Below are 20,554 nucleotides of genomic sequence, written 5' to 3'. Positions count from 1 at the left end.
CCTTAGCTGTGGATAGCTTCTGCACCTAAGGTCCTGCTTTCCTGGGAGCGACCCTCGTACACTGACCCATCAAGGTCCGTTTCACCCTAATGAGGAATGCCTCTGATGGGCATTTCAACCCGAGTTTCCCTGGGGTTGCTAGCTGTTACTTAAGTCTGCCTGACTTGTACTTTCTGCGCAATCCTGCATCTTCCCCTTCTCTTTCACAGCTGCTCAATCCAAGGACCTGATTAGCATCCCGAACACTAAACTCTGTCTCAGAGTCTGTTTATCAGAGGATCCAAACTGACAGGATTGACCTCAGTCTAACTTAACCTATACTGATGGATACACTGTAATAACTGCAAATTTCCCTCTAGAGTATCTTAACATAATAAATTGTTTTCGCTCCCGAAACTGTTTAGGAAGAAGAAAATTTAACTTGCAAGCTTATAAAAAGCTAGTTGAGGTAAGTAATCTTGCAGCTATAGAGACATTTCATGCTTGCTGGTTATCTGCCCACTTGTCAGGATTTGTCAACAGAATGAGAAGAGAAAAACATAGGTACGGTTGTAGCAAATACACTTCCCATGCATCCCTTCCAACTTTTTCAATAACAAATAAAGAGGATGCTGAGCTAGATTAATTGTGTTGCGAAGTTTTCACATTCTTCATCAGGATTCTCTGTAAAATCTAGAAATTATCAAACACCTTTAAAGCTCAATATTAAATTAATATAACTTGTTTACATGTAGTCTCTCTCCATTCTTACAATATAAAGTCTCTTACATTATTAATGTCTGACTTCAAGATCTATAATCATATTTTTTGCCAAGAAGAAAATATATTTCCAGAGCACTCAGGTCTTTATCACTTCATAAACAGTTCAAGGATAGACAGACTAAAGCAAATTCCACAGTTATTGACATCATGAAAACTGACAGAAATACCATTCCATACCAACAGAAAAGCCACACAGCAATAAAGGCCAAAGCAAAATATACTCTCTGGAATACAGACTTTTTAAAAATCAATGCTACAAGGTACTAAATAAATATTTATTTATAAACCATACTTTCAATAAACACGATCACACGATCAAGAAATTAGAGTTACTATTCTCTCAAACACAAATTTCAGCAATGAGAATACTGTGCTGCCAGGACTATTTACATATGAGGGACCATATAGTTATATTAAAAACAAAGGCTGAAATTTAGAGACAGATTTATTTTATCACTTATGCATAAAACAATACAGGTGGAAAAAAATGCACATTCATTGGCTAATTTTTCTACTCACATTCTTCCATGAAAATATGCATCTCTAATACTCTAAGGACACATTTTACAAATTCATTTAATACTCCATCTCAAATGCCAGTTCATAATTCAGTCTTAATTGCACACTCAAAATACACTAAAAAGAGCACATGTCCCAGGTATAAGACTCAAAACTAGATGAATACAAAGAAAACCTTGTATTAACCATTTGGATACTTACGTAGCAAAAAACCACATTTCTGAATGTTGCCAAAAATCTTTTGCCCCCTAACCCTGAAATGCTGATGCTTCACTGGCCCCCACATCCCTAGGTAAAAAATTTATCTTAATATTTTAAAAGGTGCACACTTAAAAAAATAAAAAAATAAAAAATAAAAATAAAATAAAAAGTGCACACTTAATGTACCCACAGTTTCAACTCCACAGTTTCCCTAAGGATTTTTATCCTCTGGCATTCATTCCACAAATATTTATTTAGTTTCTCATCCTCTATCAGGCAAAGTGGGCATCACTATTTGACACTTCCCACTGAAATGACTTTATCATGTTTTAATACACAGTGTGGATTTCCTGTTGGCTTCAGTAAATAGTCTTGAGGTAATAAATTATATTTACTGATTCCCTGATAATGAATCATACTTGGAATCCTAGAATAATTCCTATTGGGTAAAGTTCATTATAACTTTGAAACACTGCTGAATTCTATTTGCTAATATTTTACTTTATGATTTTCTGTTCATGGCTATGTTCCTTGCCTTCCTCCACATTTAAATACTTTTCTTTCAGTGTACATTTCCTTTCAAGAATCTTTATTCACCAAATTTTGCATTCAAGACAATCTCTCAAAATGCTTATAGATCTGTTAAGAGATTTACTGCTGATTACTCTTCTTGATTTTCTAACTTAAAGGTCACTGATTAAATGCATCAATAAAACGAATTTTCTTGAGTGTCACATCACATTAACAAATATATATGCCTTTTCCCAAATTAAAGATCATTCAAACTTTTTCCTGTTATATCAGGAAAATATCAATACATAGTACAGTGGTAGAATCAAAAGAACTTTGAACTTAGACCTAGGTTCAAATTCTGAATATACCATCCTACAACCTATGTGAATTTGGATTTAGTCAGGCTAAAACACAGTTTCTGCCTTTATAAATGAATATACTAGTACACTTTACACAGGTGTTACGAGATGCTATGAGAATTACCTTATAAATGAATGCACAGTACAAAACACTACAGGAAGCCTTCAAGGAATATTAGTTCTCCCTTTTCTCAAAATGAAAGGTCACTTACTCCCTTACTTACTGGCCGCTTTTTTAAAAAGAAGAAACTGCTATTTTTTCTATACAACAGCTCATTATGGAAAGAAAAAGAGAACCTTGGACAAAGGATGTAGGAAAGCTTAAAACAGTCAACAGTTGGCAACATTCATTGAAAAAATTACTTGATGGTTTTAAAGTTTTTCTGACAAAGAAACAAACTGGGTCTTTCAGGACAAACAGTTCACCTGGACAAGGGGTGCTGCTTTTGTCGAGGAAAAGCCCTACCTAAGAATTTAACAAAGTTCATAGAGAAATTCTGATTAATAAAGAGACAAATAAAATAACCTCCAAAAAATGAAAATAATTAAAAACATGAAAAGTGAGCAAATGTGAATTTTTATAGTTTTACTGGACAGTTACAAAAAATTGAAAGGCACATGATTCCTTATATTGTATTTATCTATGTGTGTATATATATATGTATCACCTTACAGGGTTGTACAAAACATGTATGCTACGTTTCATAAACTAGTTAAGTGATTTTAAGGGTATATATAACTGTAACTTCACTGTGTTTAAGATGATTATTATATATTACCAATTAAAATAAGATTACTTCTTCGAATATGGAATTAAGTATTTTGCAGGATTTTTTAAACTGTGTTTTTAATTATTGCCTACCAATAAGTATGGAAAATTCTTAAAGAGATGGGAATACCAGACCACCTGACCTGCCTCCTGAGAAATTTGTATGCAGGTCAAGAAGTAAAAGTTAGAACTCGGAATGGAACAACAGACTGGTTCCAAGTTGAGAAAGGAGTACATGAAGGCTGTATATTGTCACCCTGCTTATTTAACTTATATGCAGATTACATCATGCGAAATGCAAGGCTGGATAAAGCACAAGCTGGAATCAAGATTGTCGGGAGAAATATCAATAATCTCAGATATGCAGATGATACCACCCTTACGGCAGAAAGTGAAGAAGAACTAAAAAACCTCTTGATGAAAGTGAAAGAGGAGAGTGAATAGGTTGGCTAAAAACTCAACAGTCAGAAAACTAAGATCATGGCATTCAGTTCCATCACTTCATGGCAAACAGATGGGCAAACAGTGTAAACAGTGACAGACTTTATTTTGGGGGGCTCCAAAATCACTGCAGGTGGTGACTGCAGCCATGAAATTAAAAGACGCTTACTCCTTGAAAGAAAAACTATGACCAAACTAGACAGCATATTGAAAAGCAGAGACATTACTTAGCAAACAAAGGTACGTCTAATCAAGGCTATGGTTTTTCCAGTAGTCATGCATGGACATAAGAGTTGGACTATAGAGAAAGCTGAGCACCAAAGAATTGATGCTTTTGAACTGTTGTGTTGGAGAAGACTCTTGAGAGTCCCTTGGACTGCAAGGAGATCCAACGAGTCAATCCTAAAGGAAATCAGTCCTGAATATTCACTGGAAGGACTGATGCTGAAGCTGAAACTCCAATACTTTGGCCACCTGATGCGAAGAACTGACTCATTTTAAAAGATACCGATGCTGGGAAAGATTGAAGGCGAGATTGGGGACAACAGAGGATGAGATAGTTGGATGGCATCACTAACTCAATGAACATGAGTTTGGGTGAACTCCGGGAGTTGGTGATGGACAGGGAAGCCTGGTGTGCTGCAGTCCATGGGGTCACAAAGAGATGGACACAACTGAGCAAGTGAACTGAACTGAACTGAATAAGTTCAATGCCATAAGTAAAACTGCAATATGCAGGAAACTTATTTTTTAAATTGTGCTATTGTTTTGGTTTGATTTGAAGTTTAGGTAATTCACTTTACACAATGTATTTCTGATGTAAATCTAACACCCTACTCTGAAATAACCTACTCAACAAGTTAATCAATGTATCTCTGAGTTATCTTTCATCTTGTTTCAGAATTCTATGCATTCTCCTAACTCTTTGATAAGTTTTCTAATTGAAAAATAATAACCACCATTTGTGATTAAAACTATCATAATTATGTTAGGCCTACTGAAAATCCTATAACAGGTATTTTTTGATAATTCTGAAATAATGCCCCAAGATTCAATTCAGCTTTAAGGTATGTTTAAATTTAGGAAAATCTCTCATTTGCAAATGTTGAAATCGTCAGTCAAATCCCTCAAAAGACTGGTGGTTTACTTAAAAAAAAAAAAAAAATGAAAACTAATTTACAAACTACTTGATTCCTTTTATCCCATGAACCCTATAAAACTAACTTTGATGACACAATTTACTTTCTACAGACAAACAGCTTAAAAGCATAAATGCTGCTGTTGTAATTTAGCCTCTAAGTTGTGACCGCCTCTTTGTGACCCTGTGCACTGCATCCCACCAGGCTCCTCTGTCCATGGGACTTCTCAGGCAAGAATACTGGAAAGAGCCACCATTCCCTTCTCCAGGGGATCCTCCCAACTCAGGGATCAAACTCATGTCTCCTGCTTGGCAAGAAGGTTTTCTATCACTGAGCCACCTGGGAAGCCCCGAAAAGAAAAACTATGTCTCGGTAATTCCCTGGCAGTCCAGGGGTCTGGACTCTGTGCTTCTACTGCAGGGGGCAGAGGTTTGCTCCCTGGTCTGGGAACCAAGGTCTTGTAAGCCACACAGCACTGTCAAAAATAAATTATAATTTTTTTAAAGTATAAATGTAACTAATAACCTCAGATAAGCTCAGTAAGACAAGTTCTTCCATTGCATCTTTAGCCTCAATAGTACTACAAGGTTGTATCTTTACTAGATACAGATTTATTTTAATCTTGAATTAGGTGCAATAATGATACAACTAACAATGACAAAAAAAAATTAATAAAGTTTTCAGATGTAAAATGTGTCCAAGTTAGATTTATAAGCTAGAAAATTTAGTAACATATCATTTTATCTGTTAGAGTCCACTGAGTCTTATTCACCAGGCTGGTTCTATGATCACTTGTGCCTGAGTTATTTTTTGAAAAAATATGAATATGCAGTGCCTAATCTAAGAGAATCAGGCTATTGAGGTCTGATTTTTCTCCCTTCAACCTTCAAAGGGAATGCCAAGGTAAGTCATGCTTGAAAATCACCATCATATGCCTTCTACATCCATCATGTATAGTATAATGAGAACTGGAAAGGCAAGGTTATGTCCTCAAAGATTAATGATACTGGCTATATAAAATTTACTACAGCAGTACGGTTGAAATAGTACATTTTAGAGCAATGAAAAATTAGTATTACCATACATATTTTTATTGTCTAAACATCACAGAACACAAAGCAATCAACTAAATCTTAAGGTGCATTCCAATTAAATATGCCATAAACTCTGAGTGTACTGTACAAAAGAGAAAAACTAGCAACATGAATTTTTTCCCAAAAAGAATCTACTTCCTAGTTGGTTCATTATGCAATGGTTGTATTTTATTTCCACAAAATTATACTTCATAAGGAAAACAATTATTTTGGAAGACATTTTCTGAAATGTGAAAAGCACTTTCCCAAGAAAATATTTCAATATTTGATGATACAAACCCAGAAGAATAAATACAGATTGGGCAGGGGAGGAAGACTTTACTGGGAACTGCAGAGAAATAATCAAATAAGGCAAAAGAAAATACTTTTATCCTGTATTGATTGTAAGGCTGTTTTATGTTTTTGATGTTATTTATTAGCACAGGGCAAACAAAAACCTATGTTAAGAAACAATACTGTTAAAACGTGCTATTATTCCTCCAATTTTAACAATTTCCTTGAAAAACGAAACTAATATTTGCTTCTATCTTTCCATATCATTGGGCTTCCCTGATAGCTCAGCTGGTAAAGAATCTGTCTGCAATACAGAAGGCCCTAGCTCGATTCCTGGGTCAGGAAGATCTCCTGGAGAAGGAAAAGGCTACCCACTCCAGTATTCTTGGACTTTCCTTGTAGCTCAGCTGGTAAAGAATCTGCCCACAGTGCGGGAGACCTGGGTTTGATCCTTGTGCTGGGAAATCCCCTGAAGAAGGGAAAGACTACCCACTCCACTATTCTGCCCTGGAGAACTCCATGGACTACACAGTCCATAGGGTTGCAAAGTGTTGGACACAGCTGAGCAACTTTTACTTTTTCCATAGCATTAAGAGTTACTAAACATTACTAAAAATTAAGTGTCTCTTAATTTATTGTCAAAACTAAGAACATGGAGTCAACTAACCACCACAGTGTAGTCAAGTGGAAAGCCTATCAATTTAGGAGTTTTTAAAAAACCTGGATTTACCACCCGCAGGGCTTTGGACAAATTCCTTTTAGTCTTGTGCTTAATGATCTAAAATTGAGTTTACTAACATCTTGTTTACAAGGTTATTAGAGAGGTTTACAGACATTGTAAATAAAGCTCTTATTGTAGGGGTTCCCTGGTGACTCAGCAGTAAAGACTATCCCTGCAATACAAGAGACATAGGTTCAATCCCTGGGTCAGGAAGATTTCCTGGAGGAGGAAATTGCAACCCACTCCAGTATTCTTCTGCCTGGGAAATCCCATGGACAGAGGAGCCTGGCAGGGGTCACAAAAGAGTCAGATATAACTTAGCAACTAAACAGCAACAATATTACCTAGCTCTTGGAACTGACTTAATAAAGAGTAGCTATTAGAATAAGGATAATCTGAGCCCTTTCTTTCTCTGAAAAACTTATATTTCAAATGTTTTTCACCTTGGTATATTTCAAATGCATAAAACCTAAAATATGGTCATCTTGAACCATATGGAAGAAATAAAAATAAATTCCCAGTATGTCAGCTACAAAATAGATCAACATTAATTTTCTCATTAAAATATAGAAATTGAGTAGAAGCTGCTTGAAGAATCTTTTTCAAAAGTTCAACATCTCACTTCATGGATTTTTAGCCATAACAACAAAATTCTACACTTTTCCTAGGATTTTTATACCTAGAAGAAAGACACATAAAATGTTCATCCACCTCCAGAGAAATAAGTTTACTGTCTCATCACCATAGGCAAAATAATATACTGATAGCACCAGCTTGGCAATGACAGATCATAATAAGCCAGCCTAGATTCTGTATTTCATTTAACTGATTTTCTGGATCTGGGGCACTGATTTTTAAGCATTATAAAAGCCAAGACAATCAATCCCATTTCATCATGAATCATGACTTCAAATTATTATTTCAAAAAGGCAGATATTTAACTATTTAGGCTCTAAAAGACAGTGAATTCTTTTCAATGATGACTCACATACAAATACAGAGTTTTAAAACTATGCCTAACTTTATTACTAGGAATTTCTTTCCAAACATGCTTACAATAGTATAGAAATCAAAGTGCTTATTAATAGTTCATAATTTTCTTTATATGCTGACACTTGAAATAATTTTCCAAAGTACATTATGTACCATTATGATGTTTAAGAGCAAAAGTATACTTCTTATATCTATTAAATGTGTTATTCTTTGGTCTCTTTTATTTTTATTTATCAAAATGTTCCTTAATAGCTTAAAATTGGTATATTACTTCATACAATCAATAAAAGGTGCTCTTAAGTACTGCTAAAGATTTAAAGTATCAGCTATAATATACAGAGAGAAGAAAATTTTTCACTACAGTGGTCTAATAGGTAGCGAAATTTAGTATTTCAATAAATACATTATTTAACATTCAGAAATTGATAGGACTATAGATAAGATAATTAAAATCAATTAAAATCATAGACGTATTTCTAGAGTCCCTGATAAAAACTTATTTAGTTACTTCCATTCTTAGATATGTTCTGGGTTTCCATTTTGTCCCAAAATATTATTTCATTAGCTTTTCTATTTTTATATTTCTTTCTCTCATTCTCTCTTCCTATACCATGAAAGTATATGTTGTGAGTTTAATTTAAATTTTTCTGTGCTCATCCCCGCTAAATCTAAAATGCTTGTATTCCTACTCACTGTAATGTAAATTTGATAGTGCTTCATATCTATCCATTATCAAAACTAACACAGTAATAGTCAAACAAAACAGACTAATAAAGTGCTTATGTAGGAATACAAAACATAAAAGTCGTTGAATAGGACATTCACACCCAGATTTCTCAATTCCCCTGCCTCCACCACTAATTCACCTCACTTCCCTTCCCCTATACTACTATTTATGCTGAAATTAGAGAGAATTCCTTTCAAAATCTGTCACTGAATTTCTCTGTCTAAAATGACATAAACACATGCTGTCTAGTAATGTATTTGAGAACCTCTACATGAAAAATTTCTGGTATTTCCTACTTCATACAGTCCTAACAGATACATACCTATGTCATATGCCAGGAAATCGGCAGAAAAACATTTTGCACCGTTACTCAAGGAAGTGTCATTATGGGTATTTCCTCCAAAAATAAGCATAGCTCCATTGATAAGAACAGCTGAATGAAGGTATCTGGCAAACCCACTTTCTTTCAAAATAGTCCTACAGGATAAAATTTAAAAATGTATTACAAAAGATAAAAAGACCTCCCTGATCTTATATCAAGTACAGAAAGGATCTAATTTGAATACAGAATTTTCCTTGGAATTGTGAAAGTAACACGCTTTATTATTTTTAACAAATGGCCTCTAAACTTCAATATTTTTAGAAAATACTTTGAGATCCAGAGTACCTTAAAATGCTTTGAGGAAACACAATATTAAACATAATCATTAATGATTTCATAATAATTTATATTTTGCATTTTGTTTTTATTTATAAAAGTAGGAGACAAATTTCCTATAAACTAGAGGACCGACTTATCATCAGTTTTAAATACCAAAGTAAATAAATAGTTAAATGTAATAAATTTAAACAGTATGCAGTTAAAACTATATGACTCATATGGATCCAATAAAATGTTTTTAACTCATAAATATATACATAAAAGTGCATATAAGTCTAAAACCCAATGAATTTCCACAAGATGAACACAACTAAGTAACCAGTACTAAGACCAAAAAATAAAAAATTACCACTATTCTGATTCTAATAGCAAAATCTAGATGGCTGTCTTTGTACTTTACAAAATGGAATGACATAGTTGGTATTCATTTGTATTCATGTTCTCTTGCTTAAGATTATTTTTGAGGTATATCTATATTGTGTATAATTGAAAATCTCAATGCATTTTTGAGAAACAATAAAATTAATATAAACGTTCTTTTAATTAATTACAGTGTAATTCTGAGAGAAAAACTATAAATATATGTTCACAAGTATATTTTACCTGAATGAACTAATATATATTAATGGTTCAGGGCAATATGAGTCAATACTTTATAAATAAATCCCTAGTACAAACAAAGAAGCATAATATAAACACAGTTAACATGTATGGTACAGTTAGCAAGGCAAATATAGTATTTTAAAAGCCATAGATTTAATACCACTCAATGGACATGAGTTTGAGCAAACTCCAGGAAATGGTGAAGGACAGGGAAGCCTGGCGTGCTGCAGTCCACGGGGTCGCAAAGAGTGGACACGACTGAGCGACTGAACAACAACAAATGCTTAAAGAATATGGAACTGACCTCCAGAATGGCAATATAAGGAGATCCATAAACAATCTCCCCAGGGAAAGAAGTATAATTGGTAAAAATTATTTTTTTAAAAAAGTCTTTTTTGGATCTCAAAAACTTTTGCTAAGAGCAACAACAAATAAAGAAATAATTACCCAGGAACATCAACTAAATTTCATCAAGAACAGCAACAGTCCATGATATCTGACTCATTACCAACTCTCATTCTTCCCATTACCACCACCTCCCCACACATACACAACCTGTTCCGCAAGACTGCTCAACACCAGGCTGGTACAGTTGAGAACAGAATACTCCTGTATCCCTCACTTCCTAGTTCAGGAGCAACAGATTGCCAATACTTCTCATGCCCCCTAACTCCTCTATTCAAGGAGAAAGCACGGGAGGTCATTCTCTATCTTGCTCCCACTCACACGACGGAAGCTATACACCAGGCCTCACACACACGTTAAGAACATGAGGGCCCAAAAATCTTCACCCCTAATTCACAGGGCAACAGTTCCAAGATAAAAGAGGAAGGCTGAGAAGAGCAAAGTCTACCATCAATATCCAATGCACATAACACAGAGGTTCAGTGAAAGAAGCAGTTACAAACCCCCACCTACATTTCCCAAGCAATCACAGAGAGGTTATCCTCCACAGGGAGAGGCAACCTATAAAAAGGAAAGGTCCAAAGCTCTCCCAAGGGAACCTGACCTCATTTGGTACAGGGCAGCAAGCTTCAAGCTTTAAAGGCACTCTTAGAAACAATGGAGGTTGTCTGTCATGTATTTACCTGAGAACAATAAGCTAAAACATAGACCAACCAGAAGTTTATCAGAGAGAATCAGGGGGAAAGACAGCTAAGAAGAGCCTTACTGGGGTCAGAACATCAATGACTGGCCTCAAAGATTACCCCTGTAAAAGGTATAAAATGCAATTCAGACCGTGGAGCAATTCATGCCCACAGAGCTTTGCTGAAAATAACAGAGCTATCAGTTGACAATTAGTGGAGGCTAGGGGGTTAGGGTGATACACACAGAGGCAGAGAGCTTAAGAAAGCTCAGAGGAAAAAGTCAAAGAACTGCTAAAATCCCGATCATCCCAAGGTGACTATGTGCCTCCCCAGCCTGCACCATCTGAAGAGGAACATCAGAGGACGCATGTGGAGAAAGAAAGAGACTTCACAAAAAGAATTGAGCCAAGTCCCTAAACAAATGAAATTACAGCAGCCTCAGGGAGGAGGAAAAGTCAGGATCCAGAGTTGCTACAATGTATTACCTAAAATGCCTGGCTTTCAGGGAAAGTTACCATGTGCAATGAAATAGGTAAGTGTGACCCATACTATACACAGGAATAAAAGCAAGCAACAGAACTACCTTTGAGAGAACCCAGATGCCAGATGAAACAAAAAAAGACTCTAAAGCAGCTATTAAAAAAACTTAAAGAAAACAAAATTTAAAGAAGTATAACAATGTCTTATTAAATATAAAGCATCAACAAAGAAAAATAACCAGGAAAAGAAAAATCTGGAGTTGAAAGATAAAATTGAAATTTTAAAACTTAGCAGAGAGACTCAATAGCATATTTCAGCAGGTAAAAGAAAAAAATCAGTGAACCAGTAGATAAATTAGTAGAGATTCTGCAATTCCAAAAACAGAGAGGAAAATGAACAGTCTATGAGAAATATACACCACCATTAACAGCAAGAGCATGCATTTACTGGGAATTCTAAGGTAGAGGGGGAAGAGGTAAAAAACTGTTTGAGAAATAATGACTGACAACTTCCTAAATTTGATGAAAAACATTAGCATACATATCAAAGAAGCTCAACAAACTGCAATAAGAAAAAAGTACAGAAAGAACCACATTGAGATATACAATAGTAAAAATATTGAAAGTCTAAGATAAAATCCTGCAAATAGCAAGAGAAAGAAGGTTCTTTGCATACAAGAGAACCCAATAAGATAAATATCTGACTTCTCATCAGAAACAATAAAGGCCAAAAGGCAATGGGATGGCATATGAAAATGTTGAATTTTTTTAATAAGCCAGAATAAGAAGACACAGGGGAGAGTCATTTTCAAGGTGCTGGAGTAAGACTTTCCTGCTGAGAAAAAAAAATATTGCCTGTCATATCAGTAAAAAAAAAAAAAAAAATGCCGCAGCCATCGAGCAATCACACTGCAACCCCGATGGTGAGCCCTGAGGAAACTCAGATTGGAAACAGAACGCCCACCAGCGAGGCCACCCTGGACAGAGCAACCTGAGCAGATTCAGGGTGAGAAGCACAAGAGACTGGCCCCTGAGGTGCATCTCAAAGGAACGATTTCTGTGAGCCTAGACTTTGTATCTTTTCATACATAGAAAAAACGGCTAAGTTCCTTAACTTGAGATGTCTGGTTTTCCTTAAGTAACAGTAATCTTCCGATGTTCTGACTACATGGACTTTGCTGAAAAAACGCCTATAAACCTGGTTTCTCTCTTGCCTTTCTGGAGCAGTCTCTCAGAGTTATCTGAGATGCTGTGTCTTGGGCCTAAGTCCTTAGATTTGTCCACCAAACAAAACATAATTCTCAACTTTTAGGTTGTGCGTTATTTTTTCAGTCAACACCGACGTGGTGCTCCCACAAAAGCAGTGATTTTGTCAGCTACTTGGCGACAGGACGACATCTGTGAGAGCCCAGCAGTCCAGCAGAGAAGTCCTAGCCCGACTTAGAGCAAAAACTCCAAGAACAGGACTGAAGCGATTAGTAACAGTAATGTTATCACTTCACCTGCCCCAAGGCAACAGCTCACTGCCAAGAGAAACTTCTTCAAGCTGCTGTTTCACCCATGAGCAAAGAGACAGCCTAGTGGGTGATAGTGTCCACCCAAGCAGGGGCCCAAGAAGCCCACTTCTTTTTCTCGTCATCCAAAACAATAATGGGATTGGCAGGGGAGAGAAAACACGGCTCTCAGCAACCAGGGTACAAAACCCAAGAAGGGCAAAGAACTACCCTAACTACCTAACCCAAGAAGGGCAAAGAACTACCCTAACTACACTAACTACCTCAGGAACTTCACCAAGAAGCCCACCCATAAACTGGATAGAATGAAGTAGATTCACCCAAGCTAGCATACAGCATGCTGTCAACAATTCATAAATCCCTCTCCCACACAGCCAATACCCCAAATATACCCCTGCAGACAGTACCCTTGAGTTTCTACAGGTCTTCCACAAGCACACATGTATAATTGGTTCCACTCTATTGAGTGGCAAAATGTGCATAACCTTGAACACTTTAGGCACTTGTACACTTCAGGCAACGCCCTGGAGAAAATAAACAACAGGTTCTCTGTAGCAGGCCTGCCTTTGTGGAGTTGAGAAAATGCAATCTCTAAAATGTATAAAAACTCACATAACTCAGTAGAAAAAAAAAAAAACAATTAAAAATGAGCAGAGGACCTGCATAGACATTTTTCCAAAGAAGACACACAAAGAATCAACAGATAACATGAAAATCACTCAACAAGGAAATGCAAACGAAAACCACAATGAGATATCACCTCACACACACACATACTTGTTGGAATGGTATTATCGAAAAAACAGAAAATAACACGTGTTGGTGAGGATGTGGAGAAAAGGGAACACCTGTGCACTGTTGATAGGACTATAAATTGGTTCAGTCACTGTGGAAAACAGTATGTAAGTTTCTCAAAAAATAGAACTACCAAATTATCCACCAATTCCACTCTATTTATCCAAATGAAATAAAATAACTATTTCAAAAAGATATCTGCACTCCCATACTCACTGGGGCATTATTTATAATAACTAAGGCATGGACACAACCTGAGTGCCCAGCAACTGCTGACCAGAAAAAGCTAGAGGAATATTATACAGTCAGAAAAAAGGAGATCTTGCCACTTGCAAAGACACAGATGGACCTTGAGGGCATTACACTAAGGGAAATAAGTCAGACAGAGAAAGGCAAATACATTATGATCTCACTCATATGTGGAATCTAAAAAGATCTTTTAATGAACTTACAGATATGGAGGGTAGATTGGTAGGCACAAAAGGCAGGTGGTAAAAGGTGGGAGAAATGAGTAAAGGTGGTCAAAGGGCATAATTCTCCAGTTATAAGACAATAACCCCTGAGAATATAATACTCAGCATGGTGACTGTGGTTAAAAATACTTTATTATATTAGAAAGTTGCTAAGAATTTAAAAGTTCTCATCACAAGAAAAAAAATTCATAACTATATGCATAAGTTAACTAACCTGACTGTTGTGATCATTTTACAACACAAACGCAACAATTTCACTAAGTTGTGCACCTAAAACTAATATAATGTTACATGTCAATTATATTTTAATTTAAAACTAACAAGTTTAAAAAGCTAAGTGTTGGCAAGGATGTGAAGAAAAGATGTGGAAGTACTACTGATGGGAATGGAAATTGGTATAGTCAATTTGGAAAACAGTATGGACATTCCTGAAAAAAATAAAAATAAAAACTGAATTACCAAGAGCTGTCATATGATCAACCAATTCCACTTCTGAATATATATTATATATCTTATATATATTATATATATACAAAAGCCATGAAAAATTCCAACATCCTTTCCTGATTAAAAAAAAAAAAAACCAACAAAAGAGAGACAGAAGGTAAATTCCTCAACCTGTTATAACTGAATGGTGCTCAGCCCCAAGAGTTGTATCCATGTCCTAATCTGCAGAACCTGGGAATGTTATCTCATTTGGAAAAAGTATTTTTTTCAGATACAATTAAATTAAGGATTTAAAGATGAGGAACTCATCCAGGATTATCCAGTGGACTTAATCCAATGACAAGTGTCCATGTAAGAGACACACAGAAAAGAGGAAGAGGTAAGGTAAGCAGCCTAACACTAACTATTTAAAAAAGTAAGATCATGGCATCCAGTCCCATTACTTCATGGCAACTAGAGAGGGAAAAGGTGGAAGCAGTGACAGATTTCCTGTTCTTGGAATCTAAGATCACTGCAGATGGTGACTGCAGCCGTGAAATCAGAAGATGAGTGCTTCTTGGCAGGAAGCTCTTATGACAAGCCTAGACAGTGTGGTGAAAAGCAGAAACATTACTCTGTCAACAAAGGTCCCTATAGTCAAGGCTATGATACTCCCAGTGGTCATGTATGGTTGTGAGAGCTGGACCATAAAGAAGGCAGAATGCCAAAGAACTGATACCTTCAAACTGTGGTGCTGGGGAAGACTCCTGAAAGTCCCCTGGACAGCAAGGAGATCAAACAAGTCAATCTTAAGGGAAATAAACCCTGAATATTCATTGGAAGGACGGATGCTGAAGCTGAAACTCCAGTAGTTTGGTCATCTGATGCAAACAGTCGACTCATTGGAAAAGTCCCTGAGGCTGGGAAAGACTGAGGGCAGAAGGAGAAGGGGGCATCAGAAGATGAGATGGGTGGATGGCATCATCGATGCAATGGACACGAACTTGGGCAACTTCGGGAGATGGTGAGGGGCAGGGAGGCCTGGCACGCTGCAGTTCATGTAGTCACAAAGAGCCAGACACAACTGGGCAATTGAACAAGGACAAAAACAAGAATGTAACAATGGCAGCAACTGGAGTGATGCAACCACAACTTCAGGAACACTAAGAGGCAAAGCTAGAAGAGGCAAAGAAAGGCCTTTTCCCAGCACTTCTGGAGGAGGCATGGCCATGGTTAGACTGATTTTGCATTCCTGGCCTCCAGACCTGTGACAGAATACTGTTTCATTGTTTTAAGCTACATTGTTTGTGGTAATTTGTTACACCAGCCTAATACAAAGGATATCTACAAAACTAACAGACAAAAAACACAGCTAACATCATACTTAAAGGTGAAAGACAAAATGTTCTCCCTCTAAGATCAGGAATAAGCAGGAATTTTACTCATGTCACTTCTATTCAATTTTGTATTTCAGATTATAGAAAGGAAAATGGGCAAGAAAATAAAAAGGATCTAGATTGGAAAGGAAGAAGTAAAACTCTATTCGTAAATAACATGATATTGCATACAGAAATTCAAATAAACCTATAAAAAACTGCAATAATATGCAAAAAATAAATTGCACTTGTATTACAAGAAATGAAAAATGTTAAGATAAAACTAATAATTCAATTTTCAATAGGATCAAAACAATAAAGCATTTAGAAATAAATTTAATGAAATACATACAATTTATATCAGGAAGACAAGAAAATGTTGAGGAGAGAAATTAAAGACAACCTGAAATATTGAAAAGATACCTTTTTACCTAGGTTGGAAAACAAAACATTGTTAAGATGGTCATACTGTCCAAATTGATCTACAGATTCAACTTACTCTATAAAATTCCAGTTGGATGTTTTTTAACTGACAAACTCCTTGGAAGTAAAGCTATGACAAACATAGATGGCATAGTATAAAGCAGAGCCATTGCTTTGCCAACAAAGGTCCATATAATCAAAGCTATAGTTCTTCCAGTAGCCACATACAGATGTGAAAGTTGGACCATAAAGAAGGCTAAGCACCAAAGAATTTTTTCTTTTGCACTGTGATGCTGGAAAAGACTCTTGAGAGACCCTGGAACTGCAAGGAAATCAAACCAGTCTATCCTAAAGAAAATCAATCCTGAATATTCCTGCTAGGACTGCTGAAGCTGAAGCTCCAATACTTTGGCCACATGATGCAAACAGTGGACTCATTGGAAAAGACTCTGATGCTAGGAAAGATTGAGGGGAGAAGGAGAATGAGATGGTTGGGTGGCATCACCGACTCGACGGGAACTAATTTGAGCAAACTCTGGGAGATAGTGAAGAATAGAGGAGCCTTCGGTCCTGAGATCACATGTAGCAACTGAACAATAAAAACAACCCTATGATTCATGTGGAAATTCAAGGGCCCAAAACAGTCAATTCAAAGAAAGGAAAGAATACTCTTTTCCACAAATGATGCTAGGGCCACTGGATATCGAAAAGAAAGAAACTGAAACATTCCCTTACAATATATACAAAAATAAACTAAAAATTGAATAAAATGCCTAAATTTAAGAGCTACAAGGGATAAAACTCCTAGAAGAAACTATAGAAGCAAATATTCCTTGCCTTACAATAGACAATGGATGCTTAACATGACACCACAAGTGTGACAAAATGTATAACAGATAAAATGGTCTTAAAAATTAAAAAATCTTGAGCTTCAAAGGACACTAAAAATAACATGAAAAATAACATACAGCGTGGAAGAAATTATTTGTAAATCATGTATCTGATAAAGAATTTATATCTAGAACATATAAAGTATTCTAACAACTCTAAGAATAATAACTCTAGGAATAGAGGAGAATTTCCTCATCTTGATAAAAGAAATTATCCAAAATTTATGCTTAATAGCAAGAAAACATATGCTTTCCTTCTAAGAAAAAACAAGATATATTCTGTACCACTCCTATTCAACATTTTACTTAAAGTCCTAATTAGTGCAATAAGCCAAGAGAAAAAAAAGGGAATAAAAGATTTACAAAAAGGGAAGGAACAAATAAAACTGTCTTTTTTCACACATAACATGATCATCTATGTACAAAATACCAAACAATCAACAACAACAACCATTTTAAAACTCCTGGAACTAACAAGTAATTATAGGGAAGTTTCACAATACAAGGTTAATATATGAAAGTCAATTGCTTTCTCACATACCAACAATAAACAATGGATACTTGAAATAAAGACACACCACCATTTATATAACATTCGCACAAATTGAAACAGGTATAAATCTAATAAAATGTGAATAAGATCTATATTAGGAAAATTACAAAACTCTGATGAAAGAAATCAAAGAAGTAAATAAAGGGATAGTCCATATATATGGACAGGAAGATTAACTATTATCAAGACATCACTTCTTCCCAGCTTAGTCTACATATTCACTGCAATCCCAGTCAAAATTCTAGAAAGAATAGTCATTACAATATTGTGGGAGAAGACCAAACTCAGAAAACTGCCATTACTTGACTTAAGACTTACCATAGAGATACAACAACCAAAACAGCATGGTACTAGGAAAAGAACAGACACACAGATCAATGGAACAGAACAGTGAGCCCAGAAACAGACCCACATATAATCAACTTTATTATTATGCCAAAGCCTTTGACTGTGTGGATCACAATAAACTGTGGAAAATTCTGAAGGAGATGGGAATACCAGACCACCTGACCTGCCTCTTGAGAAACCTGCATGCAGGTCAGGAAGCAACAGTTAGAACTGGACATGGAACAACAGACTGGTTCCAAATAGGAAAAGGAGTACGTCAAGGCTGTATACTGTCACCCTGCTTATTTAACTTACATGCAGAGTACATCATGAGAAACGCTGGGCTGGAGGAAGCACAAGCTGGAATCAAGATTGCCAGGAGAAATATCAATAACCTCAGATATGTGGATACCCTTATGGCAGAAAGTGAAGAGGAACTAAAAAGCCTCTTGATGAAAGTGAAAGAGGACAATAAAAAGTTGGCTTAAAGCTCAACATTTAGAAAACTAAGATCATGGCATCCAGTCCCATCACTTCATGGCAAATAGATGGGAAACAGTGGAAACAGTGGCTGACTATTTTTCTGGGCTCCAAAATCACTGCAGATGGTGATTGCAGCCATGAAATTAAAAGATGCTTACTCCTTGGAAGGAAGTTATGATCAACCTAGACAGCATATTAAAAAGCAGAGACATTACTTTGTCAACAAAGGTCCGTCTAGTCAAGGCTATGGTTTTTCCAGTAGTCATGTATGGATGTGAGAGTTGGACTAGAAAGAAAGCTGAGGGCTGAAGAATTGATGCTTTTGAACTATGGTGTTGGAGAAGACTCTTGAGAGTCCCTTAAACTTCAAGGAGATCCAACCAGTCCATCCTAAGGGAGATCAGTCCTGGATGTTCATTGGAAGGACTGATGTTGAAGCTGAAACTCCAACTTTGGCCACCTGATGCGAAGAGCTGACTCATTTAAAAAGACACTGATGCTGGGAAAGATTGAGGGAAGGAGGAGAAAGGGACGACAGAGGATGAGATGGTTGGATGGCATCACCGACTCAATGGACATGGGTTTGGGTAGACTCCGGCAGTTGGTGATAAACAGGGAGGTCTGGCGTGCTTTAGTTCATGGGGTCGCAGAGAGTCAGACAAGACTGAGTGACTGAACTGAACTAAATAGTCAACTAGCTTCTAACAAAAAACCAAAAACAACTCAACAGAGAAAGACAGTCATATCAATAAATGGTGCTGAAACAACAGGACATCCAAACGCAAAAAAGAAAAAAAAAGAAAAGGAAAGAAAGCTTGACAGATCTTATACATTTTACAAAGATTAACACAAGATTAAATTTAAAATACAAAACTATAGAACTCCTAGAAGATAACACAGGACAACCACAGTGTGGCCATGAGTTTGCTGACTTTTTAGATACAGCAACAAAAGAACAATTTATAAAAGAATAATGCTAAGTTCGACTTCATTAAAATTAAAAACTTAAGTTCTGTGAAAGACATCATTCAGAGAATGAAACATTTAGCCACAGACTTGGAGAAAATACTTGTAACAAATATCTGATAAAGGACCTGAATCTAAAACATACAAAGGACTCTTAAAACTAGACAATTAGAAAACAACTCAATTAAAAATTGGCAGAAGATCTGAAAATACAGCTTTTCAAAGAAGACATAAAGATGGCAAAATAAGTATATGAATAAATCCTCAACATCATAGGGCACTGGGGAATTACAAATTAAAATAATGACTCACCACTACCTATTAGAATGGCTAAAATTCAAAACACTAACACCAAACACTAGCAAGGATGCAGAGCACCATTCATGGCTGGTAGGAATGAAAAATTGTACAATCACTCTTACAGAACTAAACACGCTCATACAAAACGAAACACACTTACCACACATTCCAACAACTGTGCTCACTGGTTGAAAATTTATGTTGATGCATGAAACGTTTATAACAGCTTTATTAATAATTTCAAAACTTGGAAATAACCAAGATGTCCTTCAGTGGGTGAATGGATAAACAACTGTACCTCATCCATACAGCAGAATATTATTCAGTGACAAAATAGGCTATTAAGCCATGAAGAGACTTCAAGGAACCATAAAAGCATATTGCCAAGAGAAAGAAGCCAATCTAAAAAAGGATATATACTGTATGATTCCAACTATATAACATTCTGGAAAAGACAAAGCAATGGAGACAGCAAAAATATCAACAGCTGCCAGGGGTTGGGCAGGGAGAGCAGGAGGTGAGCACAAATGATTTCAAGGGCAACTTAAAACTATTCTGTATGATACAGCAGCAGCGGAACATGTCATTATACACGGTGTAAACCCATTAGATCTGTAACACAAAAGTAAATCCTAATGTAAACTATGGACTTTAGTTAATAATAATGCATCAATATTGACATCAAC

The 20,554-nt window shown here is 36.1% G+C and overlaps 1 protein-coding gene across 3 annotated transcripts in view; it reads right to left on the bottom strand.

Annotated features, from left to right (window-relative positions):
• The window catches only part of ATRNL1 (attractin like 1), a 746,492-nt gene that overhangs the window by 614,821 nt on the left and 111,117 nt on the right, over positions 1 to 20,554 (bottom strand). For all 3 annotated transcript variants that reach the window (XM_065923396.1, XM_065923397.1, XM_065923398.1), the window contains exon 10: positions 8,834 to 8,988. In XM_065923396.1, the coding sequence (XP_065779468.1) occupies positions 8,834 to 8,988 (155 nt within the window). The remainder of the gene's footprint in view (positions 1 to 8,833; positions 8,989 to 20,554) is intronic.

Source organism: Muntiacus reevesi, chromosome 2 (genome assembly GCF_963930625.1).
Source record: "Muntiacus reevesi chromosome 2, mMunRee1.1, whole genome shotgun sequence".
Lineage (NCBI taxonomy): Eukaryota > Metazoa > Chordata > Mammalia > Artiodactyla > Cervidae > Muntiacus > Muntiacus reevesi.
The sequence above is the reverse complement of the archived record's forward strand: the minus strand, read 5'-3'. Positions and strand labels throughout refer to the sequence as shown.